This window comes from Nomascus leucogenys, chromosome 25 (genome assembly GCF_006542625.1).
Source record: "Nomascus leucogenys isolate Asia chromosome 25, Asia_NLE_v1, whole genome shotgun sequence".
Lineage (NCBI taxonomy): Eukaryota > Metazoa > Chordata > Mammalia > Primates > Hylobatidae > Nomascus > Nomascus leucogenys.
The window spans coordinates 17,103,337-17,121,180 of record NC_044405.1 but is presented as its reverse complement, the minus strand read 5'-3'; the positions used below and the strand labels follow the sequence as shown (position 1 = coordinate 17,121,180).

The following is a 17,844-nucleotide window of genomic DNA, read 5'->3' as shown; positions in this document are numbered from 1 at the left end:
TAAGGGCAGTGTTCCCCATGTAACTCTTTTCTATCAAATTGTCTCATGCAATGGCCACTGAACCTATGGGAGAGGGGACTAGACAGGGCACAATGATCAGCAGCTTGGAGCCAAGAGTTCTTAGGCTTAAAGGCCATTTCTCCACAAAGCCCTTGGATGTGGTTACTTACACATGAAATTGTTCAGAAGCAAATGGACTATAAACATACTGTCCTGAAGGAAATGTGTTGAAAACACAAAACCACAAAATCACAAAACCACAAACCCAGCAGGACCAGCCTAGGACTCCTCAACCCCTAAGACAATACTTCTTAACCTTGGCTTCACATTGGAATCACCTGAGGAGCTTTAAAAATTACTGCCACTTGGGTCCTTGTGACGAGATAACCTCAAAGAAGAGTAAAGTTGGAAGACTTCCTGATTTCAAAACTTACTATAAAGTTACAGCAATCAAGACAGTGTGGTACTAGTGATGAAAGGAACAGAATAATGAGGTCAGAAATAGGTCTACACAATGTAGCCACTTAATTTTAGACAGAAGTTCCAATGCAGTTCAATGGAGGGAAGAAAGCTTTTCAATAAAGGATGATGAAATAACTTTTTAAAAAATGAACCTTTATTCCTGTCTCACGCACATACAAAAAAATTTACCTGAGATAGGCCATGGACCTAAAATCTGTGCACTAAAACTGTAAAGCTTTTAAAAGAAACACAGGGGATATCCTCATGATCTTAGGACAAGCAAAGAATTCTTAGAACACAAAAAGGCTCTAAGTATAAAAGAAAAAAACTAATAAATTTTACTCCATAATAATTAAAAACTTCTGGGAACTTCTGTCTCTCATCATGAGGTAGTAACAGGGTGCAGAATTACCACTTCACCATAAAAAAAGAAACAAACCAGAAAACTGGAAAATACACAGGAAATAACAATTTTCAGACTTTGGACAAAAGGCAATTATTTACAAATATAAGAATTATCTCGGCCGGGCGCGGTGGCTCAAGCCTGTAATCCCAGCACTTTGGGAGGCCGAGGCAGGCGGATCACGAGGTCAGGAGATCGAGACCATCCTGGCTAACACAGTGAAAACCCGTCTCTACTAAAAATACAAAAAATTAGCCGGGTGTGTCGGCGGGCGCCTGTAGTCCCAGCTACTCGGGAGGCTGAGGCAGGAGAATGGCGTGAACCCGGGAGGCGGAGCTTGCAGTGAGCCGAGATCGCGCCACTGCACTCCAGCCTGGGGCACAGAGCAAGACTCCCTCTCAAAAAAAAAAGAATTATCTCACAGATTTCTCATGAGAAACTATGCAAGCCAGAAAACAATGGAATGACACATTTTAAAGTGCTAGGTAGGGGGCAAACCCTGTAAATGTAGAATTCTATACCCACAGAAAACCCCTTTCAGAATTTCATGTAAAATATAGACTTTTTCAGATCAACAAGAACAGAGAGGTTTCACTGACAGCAGATGTGCACTAAAACAAATTTTTTTTTTTTTTGAGACGGAGTCTCGCCCCGTTGCCCAGGCTGGAGCGCAGTGGCGTGATCTCGGCTCACTGCAACCTCCCCCTCCTGGGTTCAAGCAATTGTCCTGCCTCAGCCTCCTGAGTAGCTGGGATTACAGGTGTGAGCCACCTCGCCCAGCCAAATTTTTATATTTTTAGTAGAGACAGGGTTTTGGCATGTTGACCAGGGTGGTCTCGAACTACTGACCTCTAGTGATCCACCCACCTCGGCCTCCCAAAGTGCTGGGATTATAGACGTAAGCATTGTGCCTGGCCTAAAACAAATATGAAAGAAACTTCCCTATGAAAAAGAAAATTGACAACAGATGGAAACTTGGATCTATACACAGGAATGAAGATACTGAAAATGTTAAATATGTGGGAAAATATAAAAAGTATTTTCTTGTTTTCAAAATAATGGCTAAAGAAAAAACAATACTAACGTAGGCTTATAAAATATACATGTAGAAATAAAATATAAAACAACAATAAGCACAGGATTGGAGAGGAAATAGAGGCTTATAAGAATCACACATTATATGTCGAGTGGCATAAGTTTATTTGAAAGTGGACTGTAATAACTTAAAGACGCATATTGTAGGCCAGCTGTGGTGGCTCACACCTGTAATCCCAGCACTTTGGGAGGCCGAGGCGGGTGGATCACAAGGTCAAGAGATCGAGACCATCCTGGCTAACACAGTGAAACTCCATCTCTACTAAAATTACAAAAAAATTAGCCAGGCATGGTGGCGGGCACCTGTAGTCCCAGCTACTCAGGAGGCTGAGGCAGGAGAATGGCATGAACCCGGGAGGCGGAGCTTGCATTCAGCTGAGATCGCACCACTGTACTCCAGCCTGGGTGACAGAGCAACACTCCGTCTCAAAAAAAAAAAAAAATGCATATTGTAAACCTTAGATCAACCACTAAAGAAAAAGAGGTGCACATAGTAAGTTAACTAGTAGAGATCAAATAAAATACTAATAAAATACTCAACTATGCCAAAAGAAGCCAAACGAAGAGAAAAATAGTAGAGCAGACAGGACAAACCGAAAACAGACAGCAAAATGGTAGAATGAAACTCAACCCTATTGACAACTACATTAAATGTGAATGGTCTAAACAATTCAGTTAAGTCAGACATGTCAGAATGGACTGAAATGCAAGGCCCAACTACATGCTGTCCACAAAAAAATCCACTTTAAAAATAAAGACACAGATAGATTAAAGGCAAAAGGATGGAAAAAAATATATACCAAGCAAGCATTAACCACAAGAAAGCCAAAGTGGCTTTATCAATATCAGGTAAAAGAGAATTCAGGGCAAGGAATGTTACCAGGAGAAAGAGAAAATTTTCCAGTTGATAAGGAGCCTATTCATCAAGGAGAAATAATAATGCTAAATTTTTACGTACCTAGTAACAAAGCTTCAAAATACATGACTCAGCCAGGCGTGGTGGCTCACACCTGTAATCCCAACACTTTGGAAGGCTGAGGTGGGCAGACCACTTGAGGTCAGGAGTTTGAGACCACCCTGGTCAACATGGTGAAATCCTGTTTCTACTAAAAATACAAAAATTAGCGGGGCATGGTGGCACATGCCTGTAAACCCAGCTACCCAGGAGGCTGAGGCAGGAGAATCGATTGATCCCGGGAGGCAGAGGCTGCAGTGAGGCAAGATCACACCAATACACTCCAGCCTGGGCAACAAAGGGAGACTCCATCTCAAAAACCAACCAAACAAAAAAATACACGAAGCTATTGAAAGGAGAAATAAATACATGCACAATCACATCAGGAGACATCAAATCTCCTCTCTAATTGACGTAATAAGCAGGTAGAAAAAGAATAGAAATCTAGAAGACTTAAATAATGCTATTAACCAACTTGATCCAAGAGACAGAACCTAATGAGAGCGGAATATATATTATTATCCTACCTAACAAGAGCGGAATATATATTATTATCCTACCTAACAAGAGCGGAATATATATTATTATCCTACCTAACAAGAGCGGAATATATATTATTATCCTACCTAACAAGAGCGGAATATATATTATTTTCAAGTGCACATGGAACAATCATCTAGGTAGACCATGAATTGAGCCACAAAACAAGTCTCAATAATTAAAAAAAACTGAAATCATATGAAGTATGATATGTGACTATAATGGAATTCTATTAGTATAATCAATCACAAAAAGATAACTGAGAAATTCCCAAATATTTGGAATTTAAACATTACTTTTGTAAATAAGAACTTAGGCAAAAGAAAAACTCCCAAGGGAAATTACAAAATATTTTGAACTAAATATTTTAGGAAATACAACACACCAAAATTTGAGAAGTAAATTTAAAGTTTTAAATGCTTACGATACAAAAAAAAAAAAGGCTCGGCTGGGCTTGTTGGCTCATGCCTGAGGTCAAGATTTTGAGACCAGTCTGGCCAACATGGTGAAACCCCATCTCTACTAAAAATACAAAAAAATTAGCCTGGCATGGTGGTATGTGCCTGTAATCCCAGCTACTCAGGAGGCTGAAACAGGAGAATTGCTTGAACCAGGGAGGTGGAGGTTGCAGTGAGCCGAGATGGTGCCACCGCACTCCAGTCTGGGTGGCAGAGCGAGACTCCATCTCCAAAAAAAAAAAAAAAAAAAAGGCTCTAATCAATGATCTAAGCCTCCACTTTAAGAAACTGGAAAAGAGGCCAGGCGCGGTGGGTCACGCCTATAATCCAAGCACTTAGGGAGGCCGAGGTAGGCAGATCACAAGGTCAGGAGTTCAAGACTAGCCTGGCAAAAATGGTGAAACCCCATCTCTACTAAAAATACAAAAATTAGCCAGGCATGGTGGCGCACACCTGTAGTCCCAGCTACTCAGGAGGCTGAGGCAGGAAAATCGCTTGAACCTGGGAGGCAGAGGTTGTGGTGAGCCGAGATCACCCAACTGCCTGGGCGACAGTGAGACTCTGTCTCAGAAAAAAAAAAAAAAAAAAAAAAAACTTGAAAAGAGCAAATTAAATATAAAGTAAGCAGAAGAAAGGAAATAAATAAGAGTGAAAATCAATGAACTAGAAAGTCCACAAACAGTAGAGCTAATCAATGAAACCAAAAACTGTTTCTTTGAAAAGAACAACAAAATAGATGAATCTCTAACCTCACTCAACAAGAAAAAAAAAAGAAGATAGAAATTGCCAATATCAGAAATGAAAGAGGAAATATCACTACAGATATTAAAAGGGTAATAAGAGAATATCATGAAAAAACTTTATGCAATAAATTGACAACCTTTAAATGGACAATTTTCTGAAAAAAATACAAATGATCAAAACTCACTCGAGAAACCGAAGACCTGAGGAACACTACATCAATTTAAAAAATTGAATTATTAAGATAAAACCCTCTCATAAAGAAAACTTTAGGCCCAAGTGACTTCATTGGTGAATTCTAATAAATCTTAAGAAAGAAATAATATCAATTCTACACAAGCTATTTTAGAAAATAGAGAAGGAGGTCGGGTGTCGTGGTTCACGCCTATAATCCCAGCACTTTGGGAGGCTGAGGCGGGTGGATCACCTGAGGTCAGGAGTTCGAGACCAGCCTGGCCAACATGGTGAAACCCCATTCCTACTAAAAATACAAAAATTAGCTGGGCGTGGTGGCAGCCACCTATAATCCCAGCTACTTGGGAGGCAGAGGCAGGAGAATCGCTTGAACCCAGGAGGTTGCAGTGAGCCGAGATCGCGCCACTGCACTCCAGCCGGGTGACAAGAGCAAAACTCTATCTAAAAAAAAAAAAAGAAAAAAGATAACAGAGAAGGAGAGAAGCACTTATCAAATAATTTGATGAGAGCAAGCTACCCCGACACCAAAACCATTACAAGAAAAGGAAAACACAGACCACCAATACCACTCATGAATATAGAAGGAAATATTTTGACAGAATCTTTGCAAATTGAACCCGACAACTATAAAAAAAGTAATATCCAATAACCAAGCGGTTTTTATTACAGGAATGCCAGGTTGGTTTCACATTCAAAAACCAATCACAGGAATTCATTAATATAATAGAATAGACAAAATCACATAATCATCTCAATGAATATAGCAACGGCATCTGACAACATTCAACACCCATTTGTGATTTTGTTGTTGTTGTTTTGTTTTTTGAGACGGAGTCTCGCCCTGTTGCCCAGGCTGGAGTGCAGTGGTGTGATCTCGGCTCACTGCAACCTCCACCTCCCAGGTTCAAGCAATTATCCTTCCCCAGCCTCCCGAGTAGCTGGGATTACAGGCGCACAGGTGCGCGCCACCATGCCCAGCTAATTTTTTGTATCTTTAATAGAAACGGGGGTTCACCATGTTGGCCAGGCTGGTCTCAAACTGCTGACCTTGTGATCCACCCACCTTGGCCTCCCACGTGCTGGGATTACAGGCGTGAGCCACCATGCCTGGCCAGCATACTTCCTATTTTGTCTTGTTTTCAGTTGTGTGGGGTGTGTTTTGGTTTTTTTTTTTTTTTTTTGAAATTAACAAGTTGATTTAAAAATTTATGTAGAAATGCGAAGATCACAGCATAGTGAAAACAATTTTTAAAAGAACTATGTTGGAGACTTTAATTGATTTACTTGAATTACTAAAGAAATTAAGACAGTGGGCTATGTATATGTAAGAGAGGTATATAGATATATATAAAGGAACAGAGTATACGTATGTGGAACTAGATCCACACATATGTGGTCAACTGATTTTCAACAAACGAGGCAAAGTCATTCAATGGGGGAAATGATCGTTTTTTTCCAACAAATAGTGCTGGAACAACTAGATATCCTAATGTAAAAAAATGAAGCTTGATATTTATCTTATCTCATACACATACATTAATTCAAAATGGATCACCGACTTAAACACAAGTGCTAAACTATAAAGAGTCAAGAAGAAAATACAGGAGAACATTTCCATATCCTGGGGATAAGCAAAAATTCTCCAATATGACAGAAAAGCACAAACCATAAAAGAAAAAAGTAATAAATTATATCCATCAAAATTAAAAACATCTGCTTTTCAAAAGAAAATGAAAAGGAAAGCCACAGACTGTGAGGAAATGTTTACAACACACATATCTGACAAAGGACTCATATCATTCAATAGCTTCCTATTGAAGCTTCCAAATGATCCATTTTTTAAAGGGCAAACGATTTGAACACTTTACTAAAGAAAGTATACATGGCCAGGTGCAGTGGCTCACGCCTGTAATCCCAGCACTTTGGGAGGCCGAGGTGGGGGGAATCACGAGGTCAGGAGTTCAAGACCAGCCTGGCCAACAGGTGAAACTCCGTCTCTACTAAAAATACAAAAATTAGCTGGGCATAGTGGCATGTACCTGTAATCCCAGCTACTCAGGAGGCTGAGGCAGGAGAATCACTGGAATCTGGGAGGCGGAGTTTGCAGTGAGCCAAGATCCAGCCACTGCACTCCAGCCTGGGTGACAGAGCAAGACCCCATCTCAAAAAAAAAAAAAGAAAAGAAAAAGAAAGTATACATATGGCCAATATACACATGGAAAATACTCAACATCAGGGCAAGGTGCCAGACTCTGGAGGAATAGTTCCTCGAGGAAGGAACTTATCTGTGTTTGGGCTTATCACAGTATTCCACACACCTACCACAGTGCCTATCCACAAGAGATGTACACATTTATTTTCTGAATGAATTAAATAGCAAACGTTGGATTGGCGTGGCCTAGTCCTAAAAGGTGACATTTCATTTCAGATGAGACTGGTTTTTAATACTTTCCATTTTGGAAAGAGAATCTTGGATTCCTAATCCTAAGTAAGATAGGAAGTGATGAAGAGAAATTGTTTTCCTTTATTAGTTACTCATATGCTCACTGTTGCAATCATAGCTAAGATGACAAATCCAAAACATTTTAGGTTTGCTGCATACTTACTTGTATGTTTACTTTTTTTTTAAGGAGCTCACTCTTCCTGACAATAAAACTGGCCTGGTGTGGTGGCTCATGCCTGTAATCCCAGTACATTGAGAGGCCGAGGAGGGCGGATCACCTGAGGTCAGGAGTTCAAGACCAGCCTGGCCAACATGGCAAAACCGCGTCTCTACTAAAAATATAAAAAAAAAAAACAGCCAGGCACGATGGCAGATGCCTATAATCTCAGCTGCTCAGGAGGCTGAGGCAGGAGAATCGCTTGAACCCAGGAGGTAGAGGCTGCAGTGAGCCGAGATCACTCCACTGCGCTCCAGCCTGGGCAACAGAGTGAGACTCCTTCTCAAAAAAAAAAAAAAAAAAAAAAAAAAAAAAAGTGATACATGCCTTCTGTGAGGAGTATGAAAAATGCTGAAAAATTAAGAAGAAAATGAAAATTCCCTAAAATCCCATTGCCCAACTGCCGTTGAGCTCTTCCTTCTTGGAGTTCCTGCTTTCCACACGTTTCATTCCATTGTTTTGGCCCCAACAGCATAAAGGGCATGAAGACAGAAGATGCACAAAAGGAGTCAGGTGGATCCCTTGGGGATGCAGGGATACCCATGTGGAATTCCCCAGGGGGCAGTGGGCAGTTGAAATGCAGTTCTAAACCAGGAGACAGTTCAGTCACATCCCTAAGTGATGAAGAGGAAGAATCACAGAGGTGTCAGGGAAAGCTTCAGAGAGAGGAGGAGGCAAGACAATAAAAAGGTAAGCCACAGACTGGGAGGAAGTATTTACAATACGCATATCTGACAAATGACTTGAATCCAGGAGGCTGGCCAGAGAAGGAAAGCAGACCAAGGAGAAAGAAGTCTCATATAATACAGCCAGTTTATACTCTCTCCAGAAAGTATATGGCATAAAGCATTAGAAAGAACGCATTTTCAAGGCTGGGTGCAGTGGCTCATATTCACACCCATATTCCCAACACTTTGGGAGGCCGAGGCAGGAGGATCACCTAAGAACAGGAGTTGAAGACCAGCCTGGACAACACAGGAAGACCCTGTCCACAAACAAATTTAAAATTAGGCCAGGTTCGGTGGCTCATGCCTGTAATCCTAGAACTCTGGGAGGCTGAGATGGAAGAATTGCCTGAGCCCAGGAGTTCAAGACCAGCCTGGGCAACATAGGGACATTAGCTGGGCATGGAGGCTTGTACCTGTAGTCCCAGCTATTTGGGAGGCTGATGTAGAAGGATCGTATGAGCCCAGGAGGTCGAGGCTGCAGTGAGCCATGATCACACCACTGCATTCCAGCGTGGGCGACAGAGCAAGACCCTGTCTCAAAAACAAACAAACAAACAAAAAAACAGAAAGAACCCATATTCTCTTATATTCTTATCTATAAATATTTTATTGGACTTTTCAGGCGTGAGATGCTTTCTCTCCATATTCTCTCTACCTGTGGACTGTAGCCGGCATTCCTTTCAAGAAAATGAGTTGGCTTTTGAAGAACACAGAATTAAGCAGAATATTGCTTCCTGAATGTCATCTTTTCCTTCCTACGCAAACAGATTTCATCTACTCTTTTTAAAAACATAAGTTTGTTTAGAATAGCTTTTCAGAACTATTTTCACACCCACATTATGAACAAACGAATCTGTTTCAATCAATGTTCTTTGAAAGAAGGCAAGTTTGCAGATGTATTAAATGTCTTGCTGATTTTTATCTGTCATGTTTTTTTCTGAACCTCTGGCCATCTTTTCAATAGGCTACATTCCTACTGCTTCAAAGTCTGCTCACAAAGGACAACCCTCATGAGTTTTTGTCATTTACCCAAAATTTCCTATTAGAAGGTTCGACTCCTCTGCCTGGAGAGATAAAGATGGAAATCCAGAGATGTTCCAGAACAGATACAGGTGCTGCTGTCTTCAGCAGGAAAATGCTAGAAAATGCTGCCAAGGCACCCAAAGTCTAGCTGATACCAACTACTTGCTAAAAGACCTCTCAAACACTGTCAACATAAAAACCAAACAATCCTATCCAGGAAAGAACCTCCAAAATCTTTTAACTACCTCAAGCACATGGATCTTAGAAGCCAAATCTTGTTTCTTGTGCATTCAAATCTCAGTAGAATGGTACACAGAAAATACCCGCTTTGGACTATCACTCTCTCATTCAACAACCATTATAGGCCCCAATAGCTGTAAAGCACCGAGTCCCAAGGCAACCTGCCCAAAGCTTACCTCACTACTCTCCTCCCAAGTCCCCCTTTCCAACCCCAGCTTAAGACTTCATCCTTCCTTAGCCAAATCTATTTCCCTGACTCACAAGAGGAAAGCAGACTGTATGAATTGGGGAAGGGGGATCCCATTTGGCTTTGTGGATCCATTTTTAAGTTCTGCCACTCTTCACAGAAACAGGTAGAGATACAGCAGGGGCACGTCGTGTCAGAATGCCGACTTTTTTTTTTTTTTTTTTTTTTTTTTTTCAGATAACAGCAATACAAGGTAAGAGGTGCTATGGTGGAGTCATAGAAGCATATACGGTGGAAGATGCCGAGACTGGCTGAAAGGAGAGTGGGGAAGCTTTTCCGCATAGTGCCTGGCACAAAGTACATGCTCAATACATGATTAATGAATGAAAAGGCAGTGACATCTCAATATCAACTAGATGTTAAATGGGCCTGCCTATACAGAGGAGCAGAGAGGGGTTTTCTATGAGAGCAAAGGCCCAGCCATGTCAATTCCCAGATGTGTCCAGAGAATGACAAAACCTGGGTTGGGTTGTGCCCTGGCAATAGGCTGGAAACATGGTGTGGGGATCTTGGACAGAATTTGGTAGACAGTAGATCTCCAGAAATGCCAAATGCCAAAGGGTAGGAAACAGATCTACTCACATCTGTACTTTTTTTTTTTTTTTTTTTTTTGAGAGGGAGTCTTGCTCTCTTGCCCAGGCTAGAGTGCAATGGCATGATGTCAGCTCACTGCAAGCTCTGCCTCCCGGGTTCAAGCGATTCTCCTGCCTCAGCCTCCAGACTAGCTGGGATTACAGGCACGTGCCACCATACCTGGCTAATTTTTTATATTTTTGGTAGAGACCAGGCTTCACCATTTTGGCGAGGCTGGTCTCGAACTCCTGACCTCAAGTGATCTGCCTGCCTCAGCCTCCAAAAATTCTGGGATTACAGGCGTGAGCCACCGCGCGAGCCTCATGTCTGTACTTTCTAATGCAATGTTAGTGGTCTTGTGGATGACAGATGTTACAGAAGCAAGATGGATTTAGAAAATATAATGGTAGTTCAGTTGGAAGATTAAAAAGTAGTGATAGGAAGTGGTAATGAAGTAGAAGATGAGTGGACCCGAAAATAAAATTTGAAAACTACTTTGTTTGTTCCTTTAACAAGTAATTAAGAGTACATTACTCTCATCTCAAAACAAAACAACACACAAGCAAACACTCTCACTTCCTCCTGCAGGTTTTTTCTGTTGTCTTCACAACTTGCCTTCACAACCAAGTTTCTATAAACTTTCTCCTGCCTGCCTTCCCCTCTTTGATACACATCAGTCTAGCTTTTGCCCTCACCACGCCAGCCTACATGCAGGACAAGCTCCCTGCATGTAGCACCCGTCAGGCACTTTCCAATTCTTATCTTGCTGGACTTCTACTCCCAGCACCAGATAGAGCTGATCACTTCAGAGCTCTTTCTTCACCTCTTCTTACCTCCAACTTATCTCTTACATACCTGTGTTCCTGGGCTTTTTTTCCCCCTATTTCAGCTCCTTCCACCACTAGCTGTGCACTAATGACTCCCAGATTTCTATCATCTCAGCCATCGCTCCTGACTCTGCAAGTGTTTACCCAACTGCCTCCTAAACATTCTCACTTATTTGTCCCAGGGGCAGCTCAAACTCCACAGGCCCCAAACGGAAATGATCCAGCTGTGTGACCTTGGGCACATTAGTTAACTCACTCCCTGAATTATAAAACGAGGGCATTACTAATGGACACCTCACCCAGAAGCCTGTTACGGAGATTAAATGAAACAGTACAGAATAGCATGTCAGTAGACGCTGGCACATGGTAAGCGACAAGTGTTAACCATCATTTTGTCTTCCCTCAAACCCATGTCTTCTTCCCCATAAATCCCCTACGTTGACTTATAAACCCACCGCCCATGTCATTCATCAAGTCAGGCTCTGGGCATCCTCCTTGACACCCCCTTTATTAACCTCACAGTTATTCTGCCTCAGCCCTTCCACTCCACTTCCTAAACATCTGTCCTTCCTTCTCCATCGCCACCACCTTCAGCCCTCATTTTCCCAGGGGCCTGGGGTTATTCTTTCCCTGTCCCCTCTTACTACTTTGCACCACCCTTCTGAGAGAACACTGCATCCATCACTCCACCTTCCCCTTTCAAGGGCTCCCCTCTGCCTTAGAGAGGCAAAATCCAAACTCTGGAAGAGCAAAGCCTCTTTATGGTCTCACTCGCCTCTCTCAGTCTACCTTGCTCCTAAAGCTCCAGCTGGTCCTCCTTCGGGGGAGGTGATGGTGGCAGTCCTCATCAGGCTGTGTAGGCCTCTCCTCTCTCCAGATGTAGCTCAGGTGCCACTTCCTCTAGGAAGCTTTCCTGGACTTCCTGTCGGAGGCGCATCTTTCTTGTTTCCCAGGGCCTCTGCCCTAACACTAAGCATGCTTTTATAAGTATCTGCTCAGGTGCCTGTCCTCTCCACTAAACTGTGGTGTTTTCAGGCAAAACAATTATCTTTTATTTCCATGCCCTCAACACCAGGCAGACAGTAGGTACTCAAGGAAAGTGATCAGCATAAAGAGTTTTGGCCAAAAATGAAACAACTTGGTTTGAGGAATCAGCGTGAAAGTTAGTGAATCCACTCCTCTCGTGGCACAAGGCTGCAAAGGGGTTCCTTAAGGCCTGCGTGGATATCCAGTGCCTGAACGTCTTTCTCGGTGTTTTAGCTCGCGCAGAATTAACCTGCACAACTACAGCGGACACACAGCTGCACTGGCATTGGCAGAAGCTTTTTTTTTCTTTTCCGCAGCAGAGCGCACGAGGGCCTGCAAAGGCACGCCCAGAGAGCCGAGGTTAAATCCTGCGCCCTTTGTTCGCGGCAGCCGAGAGCCAGCGGCTCAGTGCCCGCCGCCCCCGCCGGGTGCAGGCCCGGTTAGGGGCGAGCGTTTCGCAGAGACGCACCCCGGGAGCACCGCATCGAGCGGAGCGCGCGTGCGCCAGGGCTTGCTCTGGGTCACCCTCGCAGCCCTGGAATCCCGCGCTCTGCAAGGCCATCTCCCCGGCCAGCGGCCGCCGCCGGCGGGAAAGCGCCCGGCGTCCCGGCGTCACGCGCCAGCAGCCCGGCACGCAGGGCGGCACAGGGCGGGACGAGGCGGGGAGGGGGCGGGACCAGCGCGACGGGGCGGAGCGAACGCCGGGCACAGGAAGCGCCGGGAGGCCTGAGCCGTCCCAGGGTGCCCCGCGCGGCGTGGACTCGGGCCGCTGCCGCCATCCTGCTGGAGAGAGGGAGAGAGAGGCCCGCCCGCTCGCCGGCCGGACCAGTGTGAGCCAGTGCGTGAGGGCGCGGGGGGCCGTGTCAGCGAGACGCAGAGCGCAGCCGCCACCACCAAACGGACATGTTGAAGACCAGCGCTGCCGCCGCCTCCTTTTCCTCATCCTGCGAACAGGACTGAGGGGGCCCGCCACCTCTCCGCCTCTGCCTCGGCCGCCTGCCTCGCCGCTTCGGCCGCAGCCTTTTCCTGCCCGGGCCTCGGGCTCCGCCGCTCGTCGCCTCCCCCCGGCCACCAGGCCCGGCTGGTTTCCCGGCCCCGCTCCGCCGCGGCGCGAGGTCTATGTGACCGGCGGGCCGGGAGCAGCCGCCGCCGCAGCGCGAACATGGACGCCGTCAACGCCTTCAACCAGGAGGTAAGGGGTGTTCGGGGCAGGGGGGTGCCGGGCCTGCTGCGGGAGCCGGGGCCCGTTTCTCCCGCCGCCGGAGGTTTAAAGCTTTGGTCCGGGTGGGGACGCTTCCTGCCCCGGTTCCGGGGCGGCGGGGCCTGCGCGGAGCGGGGCCTGTGGCCCGGGAGAGGTCCCGGCGACCACGAGAACTGACCCCGCACCCCTCCCCCCACTGCCCACCCCCGGACGGCGACCTCGGGCTTCCCCCCTCGCCCCCTTGCGGCCTCCCCCAGCCCAAGTCTGTGCCCGTTCCTCTAACTTGGCCCTTTTTCGGGTCTGGGCGCCCTCGCTCTCTGCTCCGCGAGCCCCGTTGTCGGGTTCGCAATGCCAGGAGCCCGCAAAGGGCTAAGAAAGAAGCGCGGGCGGGCGTGTGGGGTTGGGGGCGGGGGAACGGGAGCATCTGCCGGTCGTCGGGCTGGCGGAGAGGTGGCTTCAGCTCTCCTGTTGCTCAGGCCGCGGCGCGTCGACGGCTGGACTCTGATCCCGGGTCTGGGAGGAGTTGAAGGGGTGTTCATCCCCCTTCTCCGGGATTCACGCACTTGGGAAGTAGGGCTAATAAACGGAGTGGAGGTGGTCGTTATAATTTAAAGTCGTGAACATAACCCTCTTACAGGCTCTATGGCTCCAACGTGACGCCTAAAAAGTTGAATGGGAGAGGAGTATTCGCTCCGCCTTAGTCCGCTAGAAAGCTGGCGTTGTCCTCCAGTTCCCTACCCTCGCACCCCCTCCCGAGGTAGTTAATCCTCGGCTCCCTTCTACGAGGACATTTACATGTGAAAACCTCTCCAAACTGGGAACAAAGCTGCCTGCGGCCTTAAAGTTCTCTAGTTGTTTCTCTGATCATTCCAGGTGTTGCTTTTGGAGTGTAGAGTCCATACATCCTATTTGTCAGAATCGATTTGGGAGGAGGAGACTTGACCATTGATGATTTAAAATGCAGTTACAGAATGGGAACTGTTGTCATGGGTTGAGTTGTATTGTCTTCCCTTTCCAAATACCAAAGATAAAGCAACACTGAAAAATCAAATGTAGTAGTTCGAGATGTGTGGATGTGGCGTTAAAAACGTGCTGCGTCTCACAGATTTTGCAGGTTTACTTGTAACAATTATGGTGCAATAACTTTCCTTTAGATTTGCAGTGCCATAATATATGGGACTTTCCAGTTACACTGCAGTTGAGACAATTTATTGCCATATAAATTATCCTAAAAATGATTTTGTTCAATTGATGGGTACATAAAATGCCCTAACTGCAGAAGTTGCAACCGGTATTGGACAATGTCTTGTAAAAGTTCAGTAGTGATGATTTCAAAACAATAAAAATAATAATGTCCTAGTTTTTGATCGCCAGAGAATTTGTGATAATGCTTCAAATATTTCAGGGTTGGAAGTTGATTGTTTTCTGAAGGTAGAATTCACTGGCATGTTGGCTCCTGGCTCCATGAGGGCAGGAAGTTTCAGTTCTTTTCCCCACTTCTCTACCAATCAAAACAGACGCCTTGCAAATAATTGTTGAATGAGAATTTAAACAAATGGCACAACAATAGTTAAAATATTTAAAGTACGTTTTTCTCCCAACAGTGAATGTGTATTTTAAAAATTTATTTCAGAATCGGAAGAATGAATGTTTTTGATGAAAGAAGAGGATTTTTAGTTTATTCTTAAGATCCAGAAGTATTCTGATTCAGGCATTATGGAAGTTGACATCAAGCACATTGTTAAGCAGAGTATTTTCTGTTAATCCTGAAAAGGCACAATCAGTAATTTTTACTTTGAAAAACCAAAGTTAGGAATGGTATTGATTCCTTCAAAAAGGGAAGTGATATTTGACCTTTTAAATGTGCAAAATGAGCATTTTCTTATCATTGTTCATTTTCCAGTTCATTTCAGTTCTATTCCTAGTCTTTATGAACTGCAAAGAATGCCAGCTCTCTTCTGCTAAATTAAAACTCTTCTAGAGAAATTAATCTGACTTTAAAATTCATCTTACTGTGCCTACTTGATGTGTAGTGCTTCTCAGCTATTTCTCCCCATTCATGAAATGTTCTTGATGCGTTCCCCATATAATATTGAATCTCTCAGATCTGATCTTCACTTAAACTTCTGAGTGCCTGCTCACCTGCACAGCCATGTCCTGAATACTGTAGGGCTACCAAGGATCTCAGTCACCTAAAAGTCTAATCCAATACAGGACATAAGACTTAGACAAATAACTTTAATATGAGGTAGAACAGCTTCCTTTGGGATCCTTCCATTGCAGTGTGGCATAGCCATTGGAGATCAGTGAAGGCTTGGGAAGAGGAGCAGGTATCAGTTTTAGGGTTTCAGAAGATGTAGGAAGCAGTGATCGAAGGGCAGTGGTGCTGAAAAGTGAGTATTTTGATTCTGAAGGCTACCGGAAAGTAAGGATGGTAAAGTAGTTTGGGCCTGACAAGTTTCATGTTTGCCTAATGTGTTTGAATTTCAGTTTTAGGCTGTGGGTAAACATTGAAGGTTTTAAGCAGTGGGATAATGTAATCAAAACTGTTTCGTTCGTAGTGGTATGTGTTGTAGGAGGCAGAGACTTGGTAGGAAAGATAAGTAAAACCTGAACTTGGCAAGTGTATAGTGGGAATGGAGAATAAGGAAAGGATGTGGGCCAAAGGAATCCATGGACCTTGGCATCTGATAGGTTTATAAGCACCTTTTGTCCCCACATCCTAAGGGCTGAGAGAGTGGTGCTACCCTTAACACAAGTCATCAAAAGCCTGCTTAGTAGAGAAGAAAATGTGTTTGATTTTTGAACAGGTTGAGTTAATTGTGGAACAATCATGTGGACATTTTTGGCAAGCAGTTGGGCTTATAGGACTTAAACTTGGAAGCAACTAAGAGATAGAGGGAGACATCCAGGAGTTCGGATGGGAAAGGTGGGGGAAAATTGAAAGGGGGAGGAAAAGGAATTAGTATAAGACGAATGGCATTGTCAGGCATTAGATATGTACACATATCTAATTTAATATGTATTCCCACAATCCCGCATAGACGTCCAGTTACAGATGAGGAAACTGATTTTCCAAGAAACTATAATAAAAACTCCCCTAAGGGCATATTGCTAGTTAATGGCAGAACTAGGATTTGAATTGGGATCTCTCCAATTTAATTGCTGCCCGAAGATAATATTTTGTATAGTATGAGGGGACTTGGCCACTGAAATGTTTGAGGATAACAGGATTTGAAGTTTAGGGTTTAATGGTGATGGAAGATAAGGAAATAAGAGGTAGCTAGTGTAAAGTAGTCTTTAGAGGTTTGGTTTTGAGGGATTAGAGGGAAACGTTGCTTAAGGATGAGGGAAGGAAGGGCAGTTAACAATGTACTAGGCACTGTGATAGGCAGTACATTTGTTTGATATATATATATATATATATATATATATATATATATGGCTTTAGCTTTAGTTAGTAGTGTTGAATCCCTAGTCTCTTAGATGGGAGTAGAGGCTTTAGCATTTTCAAGGAAGAGGGTGTAGAATAGCATAGCTTACCAGCAAGAGGGGATGGCTAACTTGAAGCAAAATTATGGATAAGAGAAATGGGACAAATCAGAAGCAGAAGTGAAAGACGTCCATCTCTGATACAGAAGAAAAGGAAGATAAGAAAGATGAGGTTATTAAAGATACCCATTTAACAGAATATTTGGAGAATTTTTATGCCAAGACATATATTAAGTGTTGTGAAAGATGAAAAGGGGAGTGAAAATCAGTTATCAATTATGGCTAATACTTAATGGTGTCTGTTGTATAGTTTATATACTTCTGAATGTGAAGAATTTGCTAAAGTTTGTGGAATAGAATAAAGAGTATGGAATTTTTTTTTTTTTTTTTATGATGGAGACTGGCTCTGTCACCAGGCTGAAGTGCAGTGGTGCAATCTCAGCTCACTGCAGCCTCTGCCTCCTGGGTTCAAGTGATTCTCCTGCTTCTCCTCCCGAGTAGCTGGGACTACAGGAGCACACCACCACGCCCGGCTAATTTTTGCATTTTTAGTAGAGTCGGGGTTTCACCATGTTGCCAGGATGGTCTTGATCTCGTGACCTCGTGATCCACCCTCCTGGCCTCCCAAAGTGCTGGGTTTACACGCGTGAGCCACTGCGCCCAGCCAGATTGTGTTTTTTAACCCATTGATTGTATTTTTAGTCTTTAACCCATCTTGCCTAAATCCTGAAGAATTATATCTTGCCCCTCCCACTTTTTTTGCATCATCTGCAGTTTTAAGACATTTAAAGTACAAAAATAGTCCAGGCACGGTGGCTTACGCCTGTAATTCCAGTACTTTGGGAGCCCAAGGCAGGTGAATCATGAGGTCAGGAGTTACCGACCAGCCTGGCTAACATGGTGAAACCCTGTCTGTACTAAAAATACAAAAAATTAGCTGGGCCTGGTGGTAGGCACCTGTAATCTCAGCTACTTGGG

At 44.1% G+C, this 17,844-nt stretch overlaps 1 protein-coding gene across 3 annotated transcripts in view; it reads left to right on the top strand.

Moving 5' to 3' along the window:
* The first annotated feature begins 12,877 nt into the window (after window positions 1–12,877).
* Window positions 12,878–17,844, top strand: part of SCAF4 (SR-related CTD associated factor 4) — a 62,601-nt gene continuing 57,634 nt past the window's right edge. For 2 of the 3 annotated variants that reach the window (XM_030806360.1, XM_003263850.4), the window contains exon 1: window positions 12,878–13,365. In XM_030806360.1, the coding sequence (XP_030662220.1) occupies window positions 13,336–13,365 (30 nt within the window). In that variant the 5' untranslated portion in view covers window positions 12,878–13,335. The remainder of the gene's footprint in view (window positions 13,366–17,844) is intronic. The other variant, XM_003263851.4, reaches the window with a different exon arrangement.